This window comes from Varroa destructor, unplaced genomic scaffold, assembly GCF_002443255.2.
Source record: "Varroa destructor unplaced genomic scaffold, Vdes_3.0 BEIS01000005.1, whole genome shotgun sequence".
NCBI lineage: Eukaryota > Metazoa > Arthropoda > Arachnida > Mesostigmata > Varroidae > Varroa > Varroa destructor.
In genome coordinates this window covers 4056008-4075352 of record NW_019211458.1, presented here as the reverse complement: position 1 = coordinate 4075352, position 19345 = coordinate 4056008, and the positions used below count along the sequence as shown (strand labels likewise).

General features: G+C 36.4%; 2 protein-coding genes across 13 annotated transcripts in view; one reads left to right on the top strand and one right to left on the bottom strand.

Annotated features, from left to right (window-relative positions):
• The window catches only part of LOC111251117 (uncharacterized), a 33189-nt gene extending 23475 nt beyond the window's left edge, over positions 1-9714 (bottom strand). For 2 of the 8 annotated variants that reach the window (XR_015329341.1, XM_086991519.1), the window contains exons 1-3: positions 9562-9714; positions 8300-9007; positions 48-151 (exon numbers count right to left, since the gene is read on the bottom strand). Coding sequence is in view for 5 of the 8 variants with exons in the window: in XM_086991519.1 (XP_086847645.1) it covers positions 48-151; positions 8300-8344 (149 nt within the window). In the remaining 3 variants the exon portion in view is untranslated. Of the gene's footprint in view, positions 1-47; positions 152-3394; positions 3750-4688; positions 4919-8299; positions 9008-9561 lie in introns of those variants that run through there. The other 6 variants (XM_086991523.1, XM_086991520.1, XM_086991521.1 and 3 more) reach the window with 6 other exon arrangements.
• On the top strand, positions 5991-14885 carry LOC111251395 (uncharacterized). 5 transcript variants are annotated; one of them, XM_086991557.1, is made up of 5 exons: positions 5991-6006; positions 9564-9655; positions 11347-11624; positions 12931-13041; positions 14554-14885. In XM_086991557.1, exons 3-5 carry the CDS (start codon positions 11507-11509, stop codon positions 14703-14705), a joined length of 381 nt encoding a protein of 126 aa, XP_086847683.1. In that variant the 5' UTR covers positions 5991-6006; positions 9564-9655; positions 11347-11506; the 3' UTR covers positions 14706-14885. The 5 variants fall into 5 exon arrangements, 4 of the variants coding, with proteins under 4 accessions (XP_086847683.1, XP_086847682.1, XP_086847684.1 ...); XM_086991556.1 differs by lacking the exon at positions 5991-6006 and adding an exon at positions 7647-7662; XR_015329351.1 differs by lacking the exons at positions 5991-6006; positions 12931-13041 and adding an exon at positions 7920-7949 and having other exon boundaries at positions 11435-11624.
• Positions 14886-19345: the final 4460 nt, after the last annotated feature.

Below are 19345 nucleotides of genomic sequence, written 5' to 3'. Positions count from 1 at the left end.
TGGTCAAACAAAAATATGAAGTTTGGTTGTTTACTAGAAGGTCATACGTCATGTTGAGCGAAGCTGTTACATTCGTGATCATTGAACCGAGTGTTCCATGAAGTCGAACAGATCCATCTGGTTTCTTAAGCAACAAGTAGAATGGCCCGAACTACAATCAAAGAATTATGTCATAGCATTATTTAAGATATCAAATCTGATCAGTTAATTAAAATTTTTTTTAAATTAATTTAAATTAACATGTTTATTAAATTAAATAGTTTTCAGTGATTTACTAAGTGGTCCCTCAAAAAGTAAAGATCCCATAGTAATAGACATAAGTCGAATACAACTCAGCACATCCAAATGCGCAAAATACTTGAGACTAGTTTTTTGTAATTTGAAATCTGAAAGTCTACCATAATGCCAGAGTAATCCGAGACAGAATACATATCACACATTTATAGAAATAAGTAAAAATTATCTTAAAGATTGCATTTGGCATTCCATTGCAAGATGCACATCGTTTATATTTTAAGCATAGACGTCGTTCTTTCAGACATATAGGAAGAAGTATTATGTCCAAAAGTAACGTCTTTTTTCTGAAGAAATATTGCTGATTGTTTTTTGCAGCACTTTAGATCGTGCTGTGATCGTACAAGAGTTGTTATATATGTAATAGCTCCCGGCACATAGAGATTAATCACCCGGAAGGCATATGTTAGGTAAGCTGAGATATATATATATGGTTTCTGTGCAGAAAACTATCCACACCATATATTAAGAGACTCCAATGAGCAAAACAGTTGTTATTTTTTTTTCAAGAAACCGCTGCAAAAACCGCGACGGCCAACACGCCATTACAAACACGTTATTCCATAAAACACTTCGCAAAAATAAGGTATTCCGGGTGATAACACACAACAACTTTGGGCGCTTATCACTGCTAAAGTAAAAGCAGTTTACTTGGTTCGCGAAGCCAAAAATCTTGTACAGGTTTAATTAACAACCGATAACAACTTTAATAAACAAATTAGTTAATCTGAGAAGATGCTTTATATACGAATCCAATAGCAAATTATTATCTTGCCTGCGGGTAAGTCAGAGGCTGGGTCCGGCCGAGGGTCCCTGCGACATTATTCCAGTAGGCAAAACACCAAAACACTCAGAAAGGGTGAAACAAGAAAGATCAGTGTACAAAAGACTCTGAAGATTTGATTTTCCTAATCTTTGGGCCAAATCTTTTTCCAGACCCAGTAGATGAAATGCAGTGCTTATTGCGTCAATATAATTGTGAGGGCTTGTGCAAACAGCATCTTACCAGTTTGTCAGTGTTTCTGTTCAACGAGACCATCCAGACATACATATGTATAAAATTGGAAAAAAAATTAATTCATTCTGTTCTATAATTTGGGGAATTTTTGAAACTAAACTAACAGCTACTCACAGAGAAGCACGGCTTGTTATCGCTTTTTAACATCGAAAAATTAGTCACAATGACAATCCCCATATAGATCTGTCACCTTTTACGAAAAGTGTTGTCTCTGGATCGATACTACTGTACGTAAAAATAGCGCTCATCTAGGAAACCTCCACTCTGGCTTGATTTAATTCTGCCATGTTGGGCTCACGTTGCGCTGGGTCATAAACGATTTTTGAAACCAGGAATATAGCTGAAGAGTATTATATTTGATATACGTTTACCAACTATAAAGAGTTAGATAGTCTAGCAAGAGTCGTGGAAATATTTTCTCGAAAACGTTTTCGACTTTCATCTACGCAAAAAGTGCCTTAAGGTAGCTTCTGATAGCTAAATAAGCAATAGGCACACTGACTGTGCATCTTCATGCTCGCACTATTCTGAGAACCCTTCGTTTCTTGGACAACATATCTATATTGCTCTCGGAGCGAACAAGCATAAATTTTTCACTAAGTGGCCTCCTTAGGATGTCTCCAAACCTCGACGTAACCATCCTCACCGATTCTTTCCTTTTGCTACCTCAAAAAAATTGGCTTGTTCGTGCCAATCTTACTTGGTTTACCGTGCAGTATATTTGATTTGACGGATCGGCTGTACAGCTGATGTGGGGCTCGTTTCACGTTGGTTTTTACCCAAGCGACGCTTCTAATTCCGTCGTTAGATTATCTTTCACCTCGGCCTTGAATACAAAAGCTCTCGTCGTAAAGACGCCTTTTTAAGCCCTCGGTTCGAACAGGAAGTATATCATGTTCTGTCAATGCTGATGATAGGCGGATCTTAGGCTCCACGGTGGCTAACCCGTCAGTCGAGAATAACTTTCTCTTAGCTAGTGATGTCGCAATAGTTTGAGCTGTAACTAGAAGCAAACTCCTCTAACATGGTGTTTGACGGTGAATGCCATATGTCGTTTTGCTCTTATTTTCCTGAGGTTTACCACCTGACAAAGAAACTGTCCAATGCCTGCAAAAGTCGCGTTAAATTCCCCTGTTTGTTGCATTTCTTCAAAGCTATTTTGTGAATAAAATAACAACGGGACGATGGGGTTGCCGTGTGTTGTCGGTGCAAGCTGGATTCACATACATGAAATGGGCTGTATTAGTCGGCAAGCTGCCTACCATGTGCGCTGAAACATAAATAATCGAGCAGTGTGGTGGCATTTCGTAAGAAAACCGTCTGCGGCAGACAAAAACCCTATAATCAGTCGAGAGAAATTTTCTATAGATTATTATTTATCTTTCAGTAACAAACCAGTAAGTAACATACATCAATTTTTACCCAAATTATACAATGTTCATCTATTAAGTCTGTGCCAAAGTAGGATATGAGTCCTAGCTTTTACAATTACTGCGTAGTAGAACGACCATTGGTGCAAAATGCAACAATATTGATGCAAAAAAAATCCCGCCTGAAAACCATAGCGAAAGAAAATCGAAACTAAGACCAAGCATGTAAACTATAAAGGATGCTTTTTTGCCGATTTTCATCTCAAGGCTGACGGAATTTATCTGAAACCAGGGCTTCCAGAAAATTAGATGCTCGAAACTCAAATGCCGAAGTTTTTTCTGCATATTATTAGGTACTTGCTGACGTTTGTCCTAGGGCTAGTTTATATTTGTTTAAATTATAAGGTGTGCAAAAATTAACAATTTTTAATTTTTTTTACGTCCACAAGCATCAAACTTATAACAAGAAAAGAGAGTGCTCTAGTTAAAAAAAATATTCGTCAAACGCCATCACACGGAGAAACTTGGCAATGCCTTTGTTTATCTAACAAGCATAGGATACCAAAAAAAGACCTACATGTCCACATTTTACCCTAGCTCGACAAGCAAACAAGTCCCCAGGCTCTGCGTCGAATAGATTGCAATCAGACAGAACAGTCTCGTAAGCATATATGCATTGAACTTTACTATTTCACAATACTGTGCTTCTCACCTGACAAACAGAACTTTCCTGTTGAGTGGCTTCATTTCAGTTTCATTTATTTTTGAAAGCAGTAAACGTTCCACAAAATGTCAGCACCAGATGTCACTGAGATTTGTGAGAAGTCTACAAAGCTCACTTTATCCCTGGCGCTCGACAAAAAGATGATATCACTAAAACACTATACTACGGTAAGATACTTAGGTTCTATTCGTGGACAAATGACAGGTGAACATGAAAGTGCGCTTGTCATTAGGCGAATGTTCTGGGCCGCATCTGGGCCGAAATCTTTAACCGTTGCGTTTTCTGCTCCATCACGTCCGTGGGCTCACATTCTTTGACGTATTGAAAGCAACCGGCGTAAGTTATGTTGCCATACTACCAAAGGAATCCACAGAAGGGGCGTTTCCTCAACAATGAACATTGGGATCGGGTAATAGCATATGTTAACTAAGACTAGCTGACATACTATGTCGCTCCAAATCGCTGACGCCCACGATCAAATTTTAGGGTAAGCTTTACACGACTCTGACCTCGCTTCTCAATAACGTCCAGAGGTCAAAGGGAGCACCGAAATTACCAAGTATTTCTAATACAACCTCGTTGAGCAGCGCGAAATTATACTCACAGAGATGACTTTTAAACGACGCCCAGAGTGTAACTTACAGTGATGTCTGCGCCTCTTTAGAGCTAAGTCTAAGCAACATTGTTTTCGTCGACGCATGTGAAGGCATAAGGAAAATTTTCCTCATTAATCTACTCCTCGCAAAAATGAGCGCTGACGGGAAAATGATGCTTGCTGCAGCTTTTTCAAGTATCGCTGTAACCTTGATGCCTGACAGCAATTCTGTGCGCTCGCGCTTCAGGATTCCCATTTAGGTTACCTACAACATCCTAAATAGTAGTAACAAGGACCCAAAGACAGGTGAAACAGTTCCTTTGGCTAATTGCACTTGCAATATGCAACGAGTGCCCCATGATTAAACACGAATCCTGGAGACCATTAACCGATCCCCACGTAACATATGCATAACCGAGAAACCATTTAATGGAATCTTATCAATACATTGCGATAACCTTTGCCGATTTCTATTGTCAGACGCAGCACCGATGTAGATGTTGAAAATGGGTGCATCAAGCACCTCCATATGTGGAGACATTTCACGAAACATAAGTTAACCGCCGACATACATTAGACATTAATGAAAACAAATGTTCGGAAACTGTTAATGCTATTATTATTCTGCTTTCCAATATTGTTATACAAAGCAAAAGTATAATGCTATAATCGACAAGATTCACATACCTCTTCCGTTCGAAAGACCAAGGTATACTTCCTCAATCTTTTACATGTCCGTATTCAATAATCGAAAACATAAACAATTTTTGCATCGATCTTTTACCTCGGCAGGCGACGGTGCGCCGCGCATTTAGTCAGGTCTAAAATGACCTCAGATTTTAGATATGATTCAATTCACAACTGAATTTTTCAACAGCATTTAGGTACCTCAATTCTCGCCACACACCCGGCGAAACTATGCAACAGCATTAGGATAGCCGTGCGCGGCTTGTATCGACATCTCATTGCCATTAATTTTACGCGCGGATTCGAACATGAAATCATACTGGTCCCACAAGTTACTTTCATTTTTTCTTAAAATGCTGATATACCGCTTAGCAGCGGCCAATTTTCTATACAACTTTGCTTTACGATAACCATTTACAAAAAATAGGCCAAAGATGGATTCTCACCTCCCTTGGAAAAACTTTTTTTAATCACGATTAACCCTATATAGCTCTCAGCCGTGTTCATGGGCTCGCAGGAATCCTCAAAGGTTCTACGAACCTTGTTCGACGGAACACAGCCGCAATGTTTCTACGAAATGGTGACAAAAATTCCTCTTCCAATGAATAGAGCAGACGTCACAGAATTACCACGAGAATTCGACGATGTTTGGGATAATCATGATCATTGTTAAGGAAGCACAGCGTGCCTAGAGCATTGGTAAAATCAGCAAACAGTGTAGACGGCTCTGCGCCGTACGTCTAGGTGTATCGTGGGTAGCGTCAACTTTTACACTATGTAGCTATTACTGTATTATGGAGAGGCGATTCTTGAATAAATAGAATTTTCACCAGTATAAGTGCATCGTCACCGTATTTATAATATATATACAGAACTTATACATAAGTGTAATCTGTACACACATATAGCCCTACTACGTCCTTTTATGTCAAGTGTAGCAGGGGAGAATCGAATGTTACCTTCGTTAAAGATTAACACTAGGGCCACAAGTTTGATAAGCGATTGTAAAAGTAGGGTACTATATTAATGCATACCACATTTCCATGTATACTCCACTTAATAATTATATCCTTGTACCGGGCAGAGGAAAAGTGAAAAGTGCAGCGTAAGCTTCCGGGTATAAAAATAATTCGATTTTCATGTGCTTCATACGACAGAAGTGCATCAAGACATCATAATAATATGAAGATCATGTCTTTTCAAATGTAAACGTAGTTTTTCACAGTGCGGTGATAATAGAATATCTGTAACACTTTGTTAGGTTTTACAAGATTAAGGGGAAATTCTCGATGTGATGATTGATCACTAACAACAACTGGTGAGTAAACACTACATATGCAACAATATATATATTTTCACATATGTAGGACCTGGTCTATTCCTAATCAACTCACGTAAGTAAAATCAAACAGTAAAAAAGTTTCATTCGCTTATTGTTGACGACACACAAAAGGCAACCCCGATGAGGCATATTGTTAAGACTTGCAATTATCTAACTACTGTTTGTTAGGAGGCGGCTCCATATTGCTTAGGTGCATGCTTACTAGCAAATTCTTACAAAGTTCATTTACCACAAGTCAGCCAAACGTCATGCCGAATAACACGGTGGCCTACGGAAGGCCTATATATAGTCTCAAAACAATAATAAAAATGTAGGGAAGCGCATATCTTTGAGCCGGGTGGAAAACGAGTTCTAATTAATCACTTCCATTAATTACTACTAACAAAAAAAATTATTTCAGCGTTCAGCCATGATTTCTGTAGCAAGTAGGATGGTGCTAAGTGAGCATATCAATGTAGTGCGGCTTTGACGATCTGCTAGCCACCGTGTAGGACTGTAGTAGTAACAGATCGTAAAAAAATCTAGCTTTTGATTCCGTAAAAAAAATTCTCTCTTGGTGTAGAACAATGGGTATTAAACAAATGGTATCAGTAAAAGCTGCATGTATTCTGGTATCTACACCGGCAGTTTGTTCGTTCGTAACGATTTCAGCGAGTGGGATTATATTATCTCGAGTGCTCGTGTTTCGGTATATGAAGTACATATCAGTAGAAAATAATTGTGATAAGGCCTGAGCACAAAACACAGAAATATGTAGAGCAACGGATCGTTTAGGTAAAAAGTAGAGGAAAGCAGTAAGGCTCACGACGATGCCCAAAATGCGGCGGAAGAAGCTCTAGCAACAAGAAAGGCAAACTGACAGCAGAGTTTAGTCGGCAGTGCATGTACCATGAGCCATATCCTTTTAATATCGTGATTCGATAACTTCGGCGAGTATGAAATGCAACGTAAATAATCGGTTTAGTAGGCATAAATTAAATGGCCTGACCAATTGCAGATGCTTCTGCCAATCTCGAAAAGTTTAACAGCAAATGAGAGTTGCCAACGATACGAAGCTTTGAGTTGACGAAACAAATCAAACAGACGGTATTGCGAAAAGTCTTCTATTCCTATTGATAACTGGCGCAACGCTTCCATATTAACTATAGGATTTGTAGCATAGTACTAAAGTTTGATAGGGAGAAAGCGAAGCTTATAATTGTTTGTCGAAGCAAACTGGTAGCAATGATGTATTCAGGAGCGTAATGAATCTGTATAAAATGATTGTTTTATAAAAATCTATTAATGCGCGTGAAACTGGATGACGTAAAAGATTAAATATCCTGTACACTCAGACATCAATATAGATTCCTAGTGCACAAATTTGTATACACAAAGCCTACTCACTGAGCCCGTTCAAGATATAAAGCTAACGATAAACTGCATGTATGTGTAGTTTGCGTCTACAGTCTGCTGATAAAGCTGGATCGGGTAATGGACATTGGCCAGCAAATAGACGTCCGCAGTTTGCTATGGCCGTTAATGCGTGAAAAGGCCTATCAAAGCTGACTGGGGCTGGTAGCAATACGATTGTAAACGGCGGCGCGCCAAAAGAGGCACATAAAACAGTGCCACTACCAGGAGCTCGAAAAGGTATCGTGTCTCTCAGCGGCTGGCAGCTCGGACACTCGCGATACAATATGCTATACAAAAAGTCTAGGCCGTAACATACAACTAAAAACGACAACTCTGTTATCAACAGCGACACCGATACAGACTATATAGAACTGATTCGAGAAAAAAATAGTTATCAATGGGCCTGATTACGGCTATAACAAGAAGCATCGGGAAATGCCTTGGACTAACCATTAAAGCCAGTAAAATTGAAGCGTCTACACAACACTCGAGGCTCGATAAGAGTAAAAATGGATGATTTAGGGGTATGAGTAAACTATATTGTTGGGCTACATTTTTGGTCTTTTTAATTTTTTGGCTTCTTGTAAACATAAATTTCAAATTCACTGGATTTTTGGTGAGTGCTGCGTATTTTACCCAGACTTCAATGGGATATATGTATACAACTAAATTAAAAACGCTTTATTGTAGCTAATGTAGCAGGTAAGAAAACCACCTAAACAACTATCACTGATTCTCTTTTGGGTTACTGTCGTTCAATACTAACTTTACGCTGTTAACTCACGGTTGTAGTCTAAATAGAGATTCAGAATTATTCTCCTGTGTTAAATTAAGTGTTAGCGACATAATGAGTACATTTTTGTATTCAACCTACCGGGACAACACAGATGCGAAGATTATAGGCGCTCCAAACCTTCATCGTTTCAGGAGACAAGCTTATATGAAGCCTGTTGTTTTCGATATCGGTTGTTGTCTAGTCTCAATTATTGTGTGTGTTTTGGTTTAAATACCTCTTTATCGAAAATTAAAGCGATTTTAATGGGTCATAAATGAGAAATGGTTCAAGGAAATGGCGGCTTTAAAGTAATTAAGAGAAATATAGGAATGCCATTTATGAGATCATAATCTGAACAGATTCAAATGAGCCAGCATAAATCCGATCCGAATATTCTAGTAGAGGATCGGATGTATTTTGCTATACCCTGCATACATATATAAATAGTAAGTGCATTGAACACTGCGATTTCTCAGCACCAATGTATCCGGTAAGATGCTGTTGTCTTTATATATATTGGAGAGAACTGGTGACGGGTCATGCAGATAAAATCCGGGTTCTTTTAATGATGCATAACATTAAAGATTGCATAACATTATTTTATCGTTTCTAACAAGAGACAAGCAGGAGCGGCGTGGAAGGTTCTGAACCGACTAAGTTCTTTATTAAGGGTTGACATAGTTTAAAGACCCTTGACTTGATTCAGTTTTACCATCTGTCAGCACCACTGTATCACCTCGCTATATTAGCATAGATTACACTATATCGTGGATATTTTCTGCCATATATGGATCGAACGACATGTGCCTGCAAAAAAATCATCATCAAAAAAATTAATCGAACCTAGGATATGGATCCTACTGTAAGAGCCGATAAAAGTAATGCATGTATTAGTCGATGTAGGTTAGATTCGAAAACAATAACACATTTCATAGAATAAACTCTTGCCTTTTAGTGAGACGCAGCCAAATTGGTATGGTATTATTATTGTTATTCCCACGATGTTGTCAGGAAGCTTCTACTCAATACGTATAAATTAGGTCCAATATGACACATTCAAGACTCTGACGAGAAAACTTGTTTGGCAATAACGCTTACTGCTCTCTGTCATATCATCGTCATTGCTAAAACAAGGTTCATTGTGCGAGAAACAAATTTTTCGATTTATGCCCTTGTGGAGCCTTTTGGAAAATAATAATTTAATTTATATCAAATCTACGTTTATTATGTCAAAGGGTACGGTAGTGGAAATTTACAATGTACGACCAGAATTATTTGTCTACGGCATTATGTATGAGATCGACAGGGGAGCTATGTTCGTACAACAATTTGGACATTCTTTATGTGTAAACACTACTTACAGGTTCAGTACGAAGGATTACTGCCCAGCAAAAAACGAAAGGTATTCATGTCTATACTCGAAGTTAGACCACCGCATGTCTCTAAGTATAACAGGTAAATACGTTATTTCTTGCGTTATATAGGATGTGCTGTTTGGATTCACTCACACTGCTACTGCAGTAGGTGAAACAATAGAAGGCAAGGAAATTTAGCTCTTTCTGTTGTACAATGCCAGAGCCATCAAAGAAAATCCTTTTGAACGTTTTGAAGTAACTCCATATATTTTTTTAGATGGAATGCAGAAGACATTTGATTTGTAAAAATGAATATAACATTAAGATTTTTTATGATAAACAAAGAAAAACGCTGTTGACTAAAATCAATTTGGTGAAGTCAAATGATAATCGATAACTGAAAAATATATATTGATAGCTGTTTTTAGGTTATAGTTTAGCTTTATCATTCTGGATTGACAAGAAAATTGTTTAATGGGAAAAGTACAAATCGCTAAAATATTTTATAAATGCTGCAAGTGCTCGAACGTTGCCATAAAGGCTTGAAATTTACAACATTCATTGTGACAACTTCTTTGTGCAATAGACATGACAAACTTCACCGGAGTAAATAAGGCACAATATGATTCAAAAGTTATTTTGGGAAAATGGGCCTATCTTTTCGAAGATATAGTTTTTCTTCGCTTTGTTATTTTTTTTTATTACATTTAATTTTAATTAAAATTCAGACCTGTAATGCGGGAAAATGATAGAAACGATTGTGAAACTCATTTATGAACGTAAAAGGGACTAGCGAAGGAGAAGCAGGTGGCCGGTACAAAGACAAGTTCAGTAAATAGATTCTCTTAATTTATGTTGCAAAGAGCAGTGTAACTGGATGATTCCAAAATCGACGAAGACGCGTCGTTTGAACGATTGTTAGCATAATGGAAAAGTGAACGGACATCTTAGAAATCCAGTCTAGTTTGTATTAATACCCTAATTTTAGCTGTCATCATTTTGTGGGTTTAAATGTTGGACCTAGAAAGATCAGAATCAATTTCGTTTTTAATTACGACAGAACTTTGATTTTGCAGACTTTTCAGTCAGCAAGTATAGCACTTTACAATCTTCCTGAGCAACATCGCTCATACAAGCATAGCTACAGAAAAAAAACATTCACTCCAATTATTATATTGAGGTAAGCAACTACTGGCTCACAACTGATTTTACAGTTTCTGAGGCGGTTGCACCAGAAATACAGGAGACCCTCTGAAGATGTCAGAATAAACAGCTATGATTTGCTTCACTAAGGAGTGTTATAGAGAATGCTGCATTAACCTAGAATTTGTATCAGTATTAGATCTAGCACTAAGCCAACATCACAAATAGGTAAAATTCAAGTAAGTTCAAAACAACTGTTTTCAAATAAGTTATCTTTTGGAATGGAGTCATAGGTAATAGCAGTTACCTTGTCGATATTAACTGGATTAAAATTGAGAGGCCTTATATCACAATGACAATCTATTATGGCACACATGGTTTGAATAATACTATGAGGTTTAGTTTCGCTATGAATTTGTCGCCTGTCACTCTTTTTACGATTTCGGATTACTTATTTTCGTACTACTTCGGCTGTTGACTGTTTCGTAAGTTTTCTTTCATAATTAAGTGAACATGCTTATACCAACCACACTCAGTAGACACAAGTGCTTTTAGATAATGCGGTTGCTAAATATGTTTTTGATATTATATGTTATTACCTGACAATTTATTATAGTAATTGTTACTTATGTTATTAAAATCTCGCAGCGGAAAGCGCATCCAAGAATGTTCGTAATGTTTGCGAATTATCAGTACTGTTTGTGAATGAGAAGAGGCGAAATAATACAAATTGCAGCGATGGAAGTTGGCAAGACGGAGCGAGGGTCAAGGGCGAAAATGCCGCTGAAATATATTTGGTCAATCTGTCATGCGACGCCGTCTTTGTCGGTTAGTGCAGATCCATGTCTGCCAATTCGGACCCCGTTTGTTGAGACGCAATCCTTTCGTTGAAGAAGAATATAATGGAAGTGTACAACTGCTATATGGTAAGTTCCATCTCTAGTGCACTCACTAGTACCATAATTTTTTAGTCTAGACTCCGTGCCGAATTTTCGAAGGACAGGTCAGTATTCTCTATTTCGCTATTTTCTATATTATATTTTCATAGCATCAATAACATGATAAGTCGTACACTGCTATGTAGCTGTTTAACATAAAGATTGCCTCTACAATGGAGTATAGAATCGCGATCACCTGGATGTATCTCTCCAATGAAGGATTCAAAATCTTCAACCTGCCCGAAAGATTTTTCTCAGACGATATGATGAGTTTTCACTTCAGTAAACGAAAGAAATTTGTATGTTTTTTGTGTACACTCTACCGCTAATCGAGGATGAACAGGTTTGATTCAAATTAGACGAAAACAATGTCCATAATGGCCGAAGGTGGAGAAAGATCATTGAAGCTGACCCTAATACCACCAAGACAGGATCTATATAAACAGGATTGCGTGGAAAAGATCCAACGGCAATCACTAACATGTTGTGACGGGTTTTGCTGTTTAAGACTTTGACCACATGTTTCGTGCGTACTAAGGGTTTTACGAACCGATCGCGTCATATTGCTGAAATTAGATATTACGTATCAAGGTACAACAATGTATAATCTTTGAATGAGTTAGCGGGTTGACTCATGTATGCTGTAACCATTCATTACCATTTGTACTCAAATAATGTATGCTTCTTTAATCGGTGGACGAAGACCGCTAGCACCTATTCAACGTTGTTATATAGATCTGTTGTTGTTTTAAATGTTTGAGAAAGATGAATTTAAATTTTTTGTAGAATTTTATTTTTGAGAAACCTTGACCGCAAAAGTGATTTTCCAAATCGAATAGAAACTTAAGCGGAATTTTTAATTAGATGCCAAAAACGTAACATCGTTGCACTATTGGCCCAAACCAATACTATACCACTTCTTAAAACAACCAGGGTACGTTATTTATCAGTATCTTGATAAATCAAGACGAGGTATAAATTGCTTGATCGGCACCTTCTAGGGTCTAAGAAGATAGTAGGTGAGAATAAATATAACTCCTTCTTTTAGTATACTGTTTTTAAGTGTACGCGTCAAAATATCATGTTAATATTAAAATTACCAGTAATTTTTTCATTGTAGAAAACGATTACAATAAAACGTATGTTCTGCGTTTCGTAAATTTAAGCATTAATTAGACCGCAGCTGCTTTCGAACCGTATTAAATTTAAGTAATCGTCGGACTTTTGTTGCGACAGCCGTTTTATAGTACTGGCTTTTATATTAAACATTACCTAACGTGAACTTCTATTGCAGTTATCTTGTTTCAAAATTCAGATTTCAAAACACAGGTTACTTTGCCTACTAACCCACTGCAGTTATTTCCTTACCCTGCTGAAGTTATGCTGCGCCCGCCCCGTTCCACAGGTACTAACTTGATTAGGGTTATAAATAAACGTGCCAGTGATTTCTTTCACAACTAGCTTGTTGACTTGCTATTGAATCTATCTATTCGTATTTGGATTTGTCAGTATAAAAAGAGATAACAATTATATCATATACAAAAAAACAAAAACTATATTTTTCGCATGAAGTGAAGCATAGTTTACATTTGCATTTTTCGTTAGCCACGCACTTTATTGGAGTAAGCTTGAATTTTCTATTAAAAAAACAATTAGGTTTTTATGTTTTATGCATAGTCTGAGGTCGCGCAATATGATTTGAATAAACTTCACAGAACAATATTTGATTTGAACAGTTTGTCTTAAAACCAGCTTTAGGCGATGCAGGTTTAGACCGCTTTGCACCAACATGCACCTAAATTCTCAAACGACTGTAATTCAAATGAACCAACATATGTGGTAGTTTTCCTCCTTCCGCGTTAAGCTAGTAAGTTGAAGCCAGTTAAGACAGTTTTTCGCCAGTGGCAACGCAGATTAAGCTTAAACAACTTTTTTCATCTCTAGTGCGTTATGTCTACGAAAGAGGACAGAAGTTCTCCTAAAAAACCTAGTCAGGTAATAAGCGTTTTAAAAGATCCGGAGTAGAAATCGGGGCCAACGTTTTTATATCACATCGTTTAGTTATATCGGTCTCACTTAGGATCTATAAATATATTGCACTAATATTTGTTACCTGAACAGGGCAATATATTTTACCGGCAATTCCACCGCTTTGAATAGTTGGAAAAAGAGTATAGAAGAAGAAAACGAAACTAGACAAAAAATATAGTTTTTCAGGTGCCTACCAAGCTGTGAGTTTTTTGAGGAATCAATAGTTATTATTTCAACGAATTGGACGTGTGTTTGGACGCTCTGTACTTCTTCGGCCTGCCTTAGGAAGCTACAAAGCCCACTTTATGCACACAGGTTGAATGATGGGATCTAAAGTAATGACCTCTAGCAGAACCAGGAAGCCTAGGTGCGCAACCTTGACATCATAAAGGTTAAAGGCACTGAGAGAATTGAGTGGTTTATCGAGAAAGGGCACTTAATTGACACATGTGATCCTTGCTTTACAATAATTGTGTATTACGGATATATTTACACATATTTGTTGTTAGTTTTTTTGTAAAAAGTTGTATGTAACTTGGAAAATTGAATTGAAATAATTACGCTTGCAGGATGCACTATACAGTGGAGACACTATGGATGTATAATCATGCTGTATGCTGGAATTTAGCTTTTTCTTTTTTTTTGCTTGCACCTTTTTAGCATGCACTTTATTATGTATATTAGATTAATTCTACGTGTATTCCATTTTGAAAATCGAAAAGAAGCAAAAATTTTACTCTAGAGCTTAAATTAAGCGGCAAAGCCCTGCAATGTTAAATGCCCCTACGTTCTAACCATCTGAAATAATTTTTTTCTATGCCGGAAATTATTAACTTATTTCAGATATATCAGTTCTTTCAAATGTTGTTTCGTTTTATTGTTACAGGTGTTATTGGTTTTGGCAATTACGGGCGCCGTGATGCCAACGGCTGCAGTCTGGGGCGTGGTAGGAAAATACAAAGGGAGCGACAGTCATCTTTTCGCATTAGGCATAATTCCTGTCGGGATAGGCGTTTTTGGCCACTACCTTATTCGTAATAAACGAATGGGCAAAGATTACTATGGGTTTGCGTATGGAAATGATGGCCAATATCGAAGATGATGATAAGTAAACTCTTTAAAAAAAGAACATAAAAAGAAACAAAAAGAAAAAGGAAAAGAACATAAAACATTTTCCTTAAAGCAATAAAATGTTGACCATAAGTGTAACCGAAATAACATATCTCATTTCATCAAGTAATGACAGAGGAATCCATATTATTCATTTACGTCTTTTAAATTTTGCATACGTTTTAAATACTAAACATCTTTCCTTTAGTTTTTGTTGTCTACTTTCTCTAAGAGATAAATGTTGTATCAGTTATTTTTGGGTAACCGATGGAATATAATTTGTTGATGCATTATTTAAGACGAGCTCAGGAACACAAGACGATAACCCGCACAAAACATATTCTATTGTAAACCCTATTCTTGTTCTTGTAGTGTTCGTCGTTAAACGTTCATTTAAATGTATATAATTTATTAGTGAACCGAAACACACTAACGGCATAACGATAAAATAATATATTATTAATAATAATAAATAAAATAATATTCATAATTAATAATAACGGTAAAATATAATTGAGTATACTGATCGCTAGATTAGCAAAGCGTGAAGCAATAATAAGCCCCAGAACAAACTCTTCTCTCCCGCTACGTTCTCTAAGGCTATTTTTGGTACACCATGTTTCTACTTCGTTTGAAAACTAACTGTAGAGTATATGGCTGAAGAGAATGAGATTCCCAGAAAATGCACAAACGTTTACATTTTACGATCACATTTTTAAGACACTTAGCAAAATATTGAACGTCGAAAATATGGATTTAATAAATTCGTATGTTTGATGACGCAAAAACCATCCAACGGAATATAATAGCACGTGCTGGACTGCACCGCAGATTTCTATTCTGCATCAACTTTGTTATCAATTAAACTAATTTGATTTGTTGATATTACCCTCTGATGTAGGTTATGGTGTATATCAACAATTTTCCTGTTGCAATAACCCTGTCCAACTTAATCCAAGTTATTCCATGAGCCTGTTCTACAAGGGACAAATTTGATTCACGTTGCGTCTCATCTACAATAAATTAGTTTGAATGCAGACCTACGCCTTAACGGTTGCGATTGTCTTAAGAGAGATCCAGGAGCATAACTTTGTTATGCCGCGATAGCTATCCTGCAGCAACAATTTTGTCTCTTTGATTCAGTCGATACATGAATTTACTTCAGAAATCACTTTCTATTGCAAAAAGTCTTTACACGTGTTTTTTTTACAGGCACACAACAATTTCTTCATAAGTTTTGATTCTATACGTTGACGATATGTACCAAGTCTATTTCCAGCTAATTTGGTAGAAATCACAGTGGTTTTACAGGTAAAAACAGTGCAAAATCGAACAGTTCGTTTCAAACTTAGTGTTGCACCCAATCTTTTAATATTCACATAATTTCTGCGAATAATCTTTTAAAAATTTTCAAGAACCATTGAAAAAATCTTTATGAAAAAATAGTCTAACTAAATTAGCATTATGTTCCGTAAAAAAAAGTTGTACTTAACGCGTAACTCCTACCAGAATGAAACTCTAGAATCATCAAAATGTTGTATATATATTCCATGAGACCTAACTGTATTTTAATTCCATTATCTCGCTTTACCGTTAGAGAGATCATGTTTTTACTTGATATCGGTGACCCCGTTGGCTTTGTATAGTTATTTTCCGCTAAATATTGATTACTCTGGTGATTCCGCTTTCTGAGTGGAAAAATCTAGTGATCTACTCGCAGTTAATACGTTAGTGCGCTACGTGCTACCTAAAGAAACTACTGAGCTTGCTTTCATTTGATTCTACAAAAACTATTTATCATTACTGGATAACAACCATCACATATGGTTGATATCCAATCAGCCATTTCGCAAATTAACAAGGTTACTATTACACGTCTTACGGAAAAAGGAGTACCTTCCCGAAAAAGCAAATTGTAATCACTCATATTTATTTAGATATAAACCATTTAGGTAAAAAATCACACATTTTATTGCTCAGTAGTAAAAATATAAAACATAAAAAATTACTCGAATCCATTTATGCGCCTACTTTGTATATCTAGTAAAATAAACAATTATCTAATATAACGTTTTCACCAATTTCTTACGATGGTTGAGCCAATCGTAAAAATGACCCATTTGTCTAAGGTTATGAAAACAAGAAACAATTCTTCAACGAAGCAGCATTACTTTCATCTTATGCACAGCTGACTTTAGGATAAAACCCAAGGAAAATCAAACCAATTTAACGAACCTATGGTAGACACACCCAGATAGATATAGACTTTGAGTTATATATTAAATGGGCCTCCCCTTCTCATTTTAGTATTGATTTAATTAATTCAAATTCTTTATGTGTACCCAACTTTATGCAAACTTGAGTAAATAGCAATATAGGTAGCCCCCGCTAATATGATTTATTTCGCGTTATCACTTAACATATCCTTATACAGACCAACGCCATTTAGTTCCGATTCTCCTCGTATCGAAATGTTTAGAAAGTTTTATTGTTACCTTGCAGTTATCTCATTAACCCGCTGAAACATTTTGTGCATGTTACATCCAGCCTAATATAAATTATTGCTTTACAACTCACCCGTTGTTATCCCGTTGCAGTTTTCCTGTTGGAACACCATATTCTGTCGTTTTGTTCCAGAAGTGGTCGGTTGGCCTACTAGAATAGCTCCACTTCTTCATTAGAATGCCCCAGTAACCTCTTTACTTTTTTCAATTCATTCACTAACATATTGCATATATCCTGCTTCAGAGAAAAACTCAGCTTTCTTTGATATTTCCAGTACAAACATAAGCATGGAAAATTCATCTTCAGCCGTGCAATTTAAGAACTTGTTTAGTTCCGACTTCATGCCCTGCTACAATTAGTCCCGCTGTGCCAACAGAATGCTTTCATAATCCCGATACTTCGTGGCTTCCAGAAAAAAGTGCTCATCTATTTGAAGGAGATTAATCATATATACTAAGAAGGTTCATAAATCATTAATAATTTTCTAGATTAATTAGAAGAGCATCATGCTTCCCATATAAGGAAGACGATCCGTTTGAAGAGAAATATTTGCGAAATCAAACAATATAAACTGTGACAGTTCATACTGTTGTAAAAATTATGAACCATATGGGTAAAAATTACGATTTAATTGCTGAAACGAAAGATATTGTAATATAGGAGATCTCGCCATATTTTGTAAAGTTTGAGAAATAAACATCTTTGCAACAATCTTTTTAGAAATTCTCAGTTGTTGTCAAGCCAAAAAAATATTAACTCTACGTTCAATGAGAAGAAACTCCACGTCAGTGCATTTACTTAGCCAATCGGCTCCACTTAGCGAAAAAAAAATTAGCCAATCTGACCACTCTAAGAGCCTGATTTAAGCACACACACATACACAAAGTTAATAATATGTTAGACGGATCCACAGCTTCACTTTGTGCCTTGTTTGTCGTTAATTCACCTAATCTAAAACAACAGATTTAGTACGCGTTAACAGTAATCTCGTTGCAATGATTCTTTCTCACCTTACCTGTTATTTTTCTCACCGGTCTGTTTTAGTATATGGTAAGGGCTCAGCTAAGTTTAGGTTTGTCTAGCTCATAATATGTTGATTTTTGATATATCTCTACAATCTGATCACAGGGCTGTTTTAGTGTTAACCGACTGACTTTGCTTCGATTGATGTATTGATTTTTTTGAGACCTCAATAAGGTTTAAGTTTTTTTATCTTATTTGTTTTCGTTAATGGATTATTACATGTATTATATTGAAGACACAAATATTTGATATACCCTCGTTGACATATTTATTCTCTTTCTGTAACTTTTTCAAGTTTTAACATCATCAAATGTTAAGCATTTCTCTCAGAAAAGGAGTTAGGGAATTTTTTGCTACATAGGTGAATTAATATTTATTTTAACATAAAACTTTTTTAATAAAACCATTTTAACTTAAAAACACCTATTTCACGTATAGGAACATGTATTGCATTTCTATCGGCTCACCAAGAAATATCGATTGACGTCAAGAAAAGGACCACTTAATTAAGTTCTCATTTTTGAAACGGCACTTTTGACCCGAAAACTGAAATTTAGGTGTATGGTCATATATAAAATTCCGATTCGACTCATCGAGAGGTTTCGATTAGTAGTAAGAAATACCTCCCTATATAGAAGTTTGTTTTTTTCTAAGACTTTAGTCCCAATGACACACTTGCGTATTTTTTCATGTAGAAACATCTTTTAGAACTAGGGAAAGATGTATCCCTCGTTAGCTTGAAAGAAAGCTTGTTAAGAGAACAATTAACGGCACAGAGATAGTATCTTGAATAAAAAAAAATGCTCTTAATGTTTTGGTATTTCTGTCATAAAATCCCCCATTTTTTTTTAGAAAAAAATGGTTTTCCATTGCGTCATATCAGGAGCTGGAACTATCAAGAATTCGCAAAAACACCGTTTCTTCTCTTGAAAAAATTCTCTCGAAACAAATTTTCATTTCAGTGCCACAAGGCAGATGTCAGGTGTTTTTCTATTTTCAATCTAAAAGACCCACTTTTGGTATAGGCATATGTACAGAAC